Raw genomic sequence first — 6,369 nt, 5'->3', positions numbered from 1 at the left:
TGCTTCACCCTAAGATATCTACAGAGGAAACCCTGGCACTTAATGTCTTTGGAGGGGACTAAGGAATCAAACTGAATCAAAAACACTGACAATGTTAAAACTGTAAGACTTGGATGTGTGTGTAAAAGGCATAAACCAACAGATCAGTGAGACTTCACGGGACATCTTCAGAACTCTGTGGTCTAATTAAAGAAGTTTCCACACATCTGCCTTTAAAAAAAACCCCAAACGAACCCAAACACAACAAAACCTAACAAGAAAACCCCAACCAAAGTGATCATAGTAGACTATCAAATATGGGAGGTGGTACTAAAGGGCTAAGTTAGGTAACTTTTACAGAGCTGACATGAACATAGATTGAACAGGTCAAAGTTTTATAGTTTTTTTGCCAATAATCACAACCAGACAAACATGACTCATTGAGTACATCTAAAATTTCAGTAGATAATTCCATTTCTAGGAAAAGATTACTATTTAAGAGATTTAGCCTTTGTTCATAGTATGAACTTATTTTCATACTCTTTTACAAACAAATAGTTCCATTCTCATTTTAATTTGAAGCAAAAAAATTCAAACTCAAGTAAAAAGGGAGGCCTGATGCCAGCCAGCTGTCTATGTATTAAAACGAGACTGTTAATACATAACTGTCCGTGGCATTCCTTGTAAATGTGTAAAAATAAGTAAAAATATTCTTGAGTATGTTAAATCTCAGTTAACTGTTTTATAAATGTGCATATTACAGTAGTTTTGTGAGGTGGTATGCAGGATAAGGGGTATACTTTGCTCTGAAGATCCTTCCAGCACAGCTCTGCATTCATTTCAAATGGCACCTAAAACTCATTGTCACAAAAAGATTTTAAAGGCCCCAAAATGCCTGTGTCCCAAAATGAGGACATACAAATTTTTTTTAAACCACCAACTTTACTACATAACTTGCTACATGTAATGCAAGTTCAGCATTTGTAACTACATTGACTTAAATATTAAGGTTTTCCTGCAGAACAACAAATGAGAAGCCCAACACTAAGATACCATGCCTATTAAAACCTTTTAACCTTAGTTTTCATGTATTATCTCCCACCCTCAACAGAATGTGATAATGAAATAGGAACAATAAAGTTAACAGTCATATAGGTTTGTGTTACAGAATTCCTGTAAGAGGTAAGGAGCTATCTGGAGCAAGTGGAACCTCTGTTTTCTTTTGAATTGCCACCAATATTCCACAAATCTGAAAAACAGGATCAACCAAAACTAGATTGACCAAACATGAATGCTGGGCAAAGAGACAAGAATGTTTCAGCTTTGCTGGCACTGTAGTTGTCCCAGGAGCTCATCTGAACTCTAATTATAAAAAGCATGGCAAAATTACATGTTGGACAATAAAGTTTTGTATTGTTCAGAATGTTTATTGCCTACCTTTAAAAAACTCAGCATTAGAGTAAGACCAATTTAGATTACAAAATTTCAGTTCAATGAAAGCATTACATACATTAAAGTTGTTTCCACTCTCTGGGCTTGCTCTAGTTCCTCCTCAGGATCCTTGAATCCAGTAAAGGAGTAATAGGTCTTATCCCATTTGATAGGTCTGTTTACTGTGCTTTTTGCTTCCTTGTGGGGTTGAGCGTTCACATTCAAACTCTGAACATGCTCTGTAGATAAACTGCAGGAGTTGAGAATATCTAATACTGTGCTCAGGAGATCCCTAGTATGTAACGTAAAACTGACTGCTCGAAACCCTGTAAAAACAAGTATTATTTAATTAAAATTATTTAAAATGCATTCCCATTTCTTTCCTCTTACACAAGAGCCTAAACAAGGCACAGATAGTTGGAAATTATGATGATGCTATTATTTCAATACTCACTGCAAAATTCACATGCAATTTAACTATGTCCAATCACTTAGCTACTGGGCCTACCTTCCCTGTTAGAAAGCAAGCTTTTGACTCAAGAGCAGAAGACAGCTTCCAGTTCAAATATTATGTTAAGTAGACCAGACATAACACTACTATTTTCTTAAAAAACAGCATGATTTTGTTTCCTAGCACAAGGACACCTCACAATTTGCAGTGTTTTGACTGTCAGGATATAGAACGTAAAACTCTTCTGTTAGGTAACACATACTGGTACTGGAGACAAATATGTACAATAAAGTTAATCAATAGCAACATTTAAAATTCGGCAATATTTTTTGTATTCTCAAAGATAAGAGACAATGAAGTAAATTGGAGCTTCAGATGTTATACAGCTGCTTAGAGAGTAAGTTCTACAAGTGCCCTGACATTATGTACTACACATGAACTGCAATGAGGACAAGGACCCAACATTGCTCCACTTAAACATGGCAATGGTATTAAAAGCAAAAATATTATCATTTACATCCACTTTTTTTACTTCCTTATACTGTAACTTGACCTCAACACTGTAATGTCTCATTCTTTCAAGGCTTTATAAAGCTTAAGATGTTTAATTACTTGGGATGGTCCCACCTGCCTGATCTAATACAGATTTTCACAGTTAGACAGGATTTTATTCAGTTGTGAAGTTATTATGACTGCACAAGGCTAAGCAATGGTCTGAAGGAATTTAAGTACAGGAAGATACATTCTACACGATATAAAAGCACCTGAAGCACTGAAGGATTCCTGAACATTAGAAGAGTTTGGTTCTCTTTCTCTTACATAAAAGGTAAGCTGAGTTGGCTTAAAGGAACGAAATCCTGGTTTCTGTAGGTTCTCCAAGTAGCCATTTAGCCTCTTCAGAGAGTTTTCATTTACTTCCTGTTTAAAAAAAAAAACAAACAAAAATTACAGATGATGAATTAGGCCATTTTTCATCTAAACCTTTTTAATCTTACATGCAGAATTAGGTTTCACAAAATTCCAGTTGCTTTTAACAAGTAGTGATACAGCTCATATTCTCAGCATTTGTAATTACCTTGCATGAATAAATTTGTATGGTGTACACACTTGTACATTTGTGTGCGTTCCAAAATGCACTGGCTTTCAAGCTTAAAGAAATTAATTTATTCAAATATAATGCACAGCATTTCAAAGGGACAAAGTAATATGTATTATAAATTAGCCTGGAAGGATTCAGTATTTTCTTTATAACGATTAGAAAATATGATTAACAAATAATGAACTTCTAAGGGACCTATCCTTGCTAAAAATTAAGGAAGTGCATCTTTTTGTTCTCTGGTACCAACGATATTGAATTCTAACATTACTTTTGTCTCTCTGGCAGCAGGAAAACTAGAAAATTTCCATCCTTGAAATATGAAATATTTACAAAGAAAGCATACAAAATATTTTTACCCTCTCTTTGGGATGCTGGCCAAAGAAATCTGGATGTACAGCAAAATAGAAAGGTCTGAGAGCATTGATGGCATCAGCGCCTGACAAAGTTCTTGACTGAAGAACGCATTGCAGCAATATCTTGTCCAGACATAACCTAACAAAGCAGTAAAATGTTTATGCATGATGCTACCAATCAAGTGACAAACTGATATAATTACATTAAAATGGGGAAGAATGGAGTAAACATTCATAGTTGCAAGTATAATAATTTAAAACTGGAGAATTTAAATTAGGAGTCTGAGTTCTGGATCTTTCCCCTTGGGATTAACAAAGCTGTGTTTTCACAGCAGCAATCCAACAGGTTTGAAGGATGGTGGATGCTAATGGTTTAATAAGACATGTAAATAAGTATGGTAACTTCTCTCTCCTTTCTCAAATATGGCTCACATAAAAATTCCCCAGTCAAGTAGTTCAAACTGCAAATACTGGCTTTAGTGGTATTTTTCATAGACATTGCTGAAGCTGCTTTTAAAAGTCAACCCTTATATATCTTTGAACCTCCAAGTTAAAAAGCCAAACACAGTATTTTCCAAGCAGTACCAAAAGAATCTTAAATTTTACCCAGGAATAATAAACCCAATTAAGTGAAAAAAAAGTTCTGCATTAGATTGTGAGTTCCATACTTGTGTCCAGTAAAAAAAAAAAAAAAAAAAAAATCTACTTTCCCAAACATATTCTTTTATAGAAAACATCAAGTAAAAGGACAATACTTTTTGTCTTCTCATCTTCACTAAATTACGAGAAACAAGGACTTAAAGAAAATTACTGGTAGGAGAAGAAAACTGTTTTACCTAAGATCAGAAGGAAAAGTTAAGTTGAAGAAGTTCTAGGAAGTTCAGAAAGTGCAAATTATTGAATACCTGCAATTATGTGGAAATTGAACAACAGTTCTGTAACAAGTACACTTGTGTAACAGAAGACTGAAATGGAAACCAAGTCCTTCATTACAGACCACCAAAATATCCTGCCATAGCTCAAAGGTAATATTCAGGTTTAGCAAACTAAGTACCAAGAGAGTATACACAAAAGCAGCAAGAAAATGTGAACTGGAAAATATACAACAACAGGTTTCTCCTTCAGCTGATTTCACAAGCTAACAAATTCAACAGGCCTCTTTCTGTGATTAACATTAATTTTAGTTTGCAAATCATAAGGGCAGGGACTCTGCTCTGTTAAGAAGTACAATGCCGTTCCACTCCTCACAGTATCATTCAAACTGCAACCCCTAAACAGGAAAATATACAGCAGATTAGAGACAAAGCTGCTTCCAATTCACATAGAACTAGTAACTGTATTAATAATAGTTTGCAGGACTGTTCTACAGAGAGCTCTTTGTCCAGCATCCTAGACCAAATAATCATCCTGGACACAGAAACATGTGAGACTTTCCTGACTGCTGTCATTAATTTAAAAATATTTTAAAAATCCCCAAATTTGTCCTCAGACAATATGCAGAATGTTTTATTTTGGCAAATGATAAATGACAACATTTGAGTTGTCAAGCAGAAGCAGTGACCCTTAGTTTACCTTTTTTCTGTCAACCTTCCCAGCTCTTCAGTTAGAAACATGAAAGCAGGTAAGACTAATGCTTTCTGCCTAAGAGGTGGGCAAATATTTAATTACCAGGTCTTAAAAGTCAGCTTGCTGAAAACAGAAGTTATTGTAGAAAAGTGGGACAACAAACCATGATATAAGGCTGATGAAATTCCAAATCTGCTATGACTTCAATAAAAAAAGTGAAAATGTATTACTGGCAAACACTTCTACTTCCTTCTTGGCTGCATCTCAGAGACTCTAAGACTAAGACTAGTCATGACTACAGCCCATGATCCTACTCAAACCTGCAGGAGATGGTGAAGTATCACAGCAATATAATGTTTTTAGGGAGAGTGAAAGCTCTTAATGACAAAATCATGTCACAGTTGCTCAGTAATGCAGCAAGAACACCTCTACTGGACTAGGCAAGACAGGGAGCAAAGCACTCTGGATAGAAGTCCACTTCATCAGATGCTTTACCATTCTGGGTCTGGAAACACCAAAATAATTGTCTTGCTGAGAAAAAAAATAGCAAATTTTTCTCTTTTTTGGGTAGCAAGTGGACACAAAACAGTAAAAGGAAAAAATAATTCCAGCAAAGGAAAAAAGTAAACTAACCAGTTACCCTTCTAATTGCAGATTACTGCCATGCAAGAAATTCACATCCTCCCAGACCAAGCTGCTAGAAGGAAGAGGAGCTCAGTTCTCTGTTCACCTTATTTGTACACCATTTCCCACATCCACTCTCAAGCTACACTGCATGATGTTTCCAGTAGTTCAGAAAAAAAGTTTCACCATAACTAGAAGCCATTAATCATAGTTCTGAGTTTATTAATTATAAAGTTCCGTCTGTTATTCTACATGAAAAATGGCCAAGGATGGCTAACTTTAGTTCCCTTGTTTTGTATCTAAACAACACTGTCATGCTAGTAGGAAGGCTCAGGATTCCAGCCAAAGTCTATTTTGAACTTGCTTAAAAGAGAAATGCTCAAAGGCCAAAATTAGTCTGCGTGACAGAAGGAAGAATTCATTCACTGAAGGTGAAAGACAGAACTCTGAGGCATCTTTTAACTGAAGTGACGAAGTAAGTGAATTAAAATGGATTTAGAGAGAGAAAATGCAAGAAAGATGTTTATGACTTCACTCACAAGGAGCAAAGATTGTTCCAAGAGCTTCATTTAGATCTGAAGAGCAGAGAAAGGCTTTGTATTAAAACCAAGGTCACAACCACTTTGAGGACAGTGTCTCCATGAAAGACATGAAACACAATCTCCACTAGAACACATTATGCAATCACACTCTAAGACTGATTTAATTTATTGGTTAAGTAATTCCCTTCAGCTTTCTTTTTCTTCACATCTCTCCAAAGTTCAACTTTTTGGCGTAGAGCTTTGGCACTGAAAAGCTCTGTTACATTAAGTTCATAGTTGTTGGGGTCCCTCCCCTGCCATGGAGCCCTGGGAGAGGGGCCCTGA

General features: G+C 35.7%; 1 protein-coding gene across 4 annotated transcripts in view; it reads right to left on the bottom strand.

Moving 5' to 3' along the window:
* The window catches only part of TCAIM (T cell activation inhibitor, mitochondrial), a 21,402-nt gene that overhangs the window by 12,384 nt on the left and 2,649 nt on the right, over positions 1-6,369 (bottom strand). For all 4 annotated transcript variants that reach the window (XM_042043206.1, XM_042043207.1, XM_042043204.1 and 1 more), the window contains exons 3-5: positions 3,317-3,452; positions 2,626-2,779; positions 1,490-1,736 (exon numbers count right to left, since the gene is read on the bottom strand). In XM_042043206.1, coding sequence (XP_041899140.1) covers positions 1,490-1,736; positions 2,626-2,779; positions 3,317-3,452 — 537 coding nt within the window. The remainder of the gene's footprint in view (positions 1-1,489; positions 1,737-2,625; positions 2,780-3,316; positions 3,453-6,369) is intronic.

This window comes from Corvus kubaryi, unplaced genomic scaffold, assembly GCF_017639235.1.
Source record: "Corvus kubaryi isolate FWS band 111438036 unplaced genomic scaffold, C.kubaryi_AGA036_p1.0 37398, whole genome shotgun sequence".
Lineage (NCBI taxonomy): Eukaryota > Metazoa > Chordata > Aves > Passeriformes > Corvidae > Corvus > Corvus kubaryi.
This window is presented reverse-complemented; position numbering and strand designations above follow the sequence as displayed.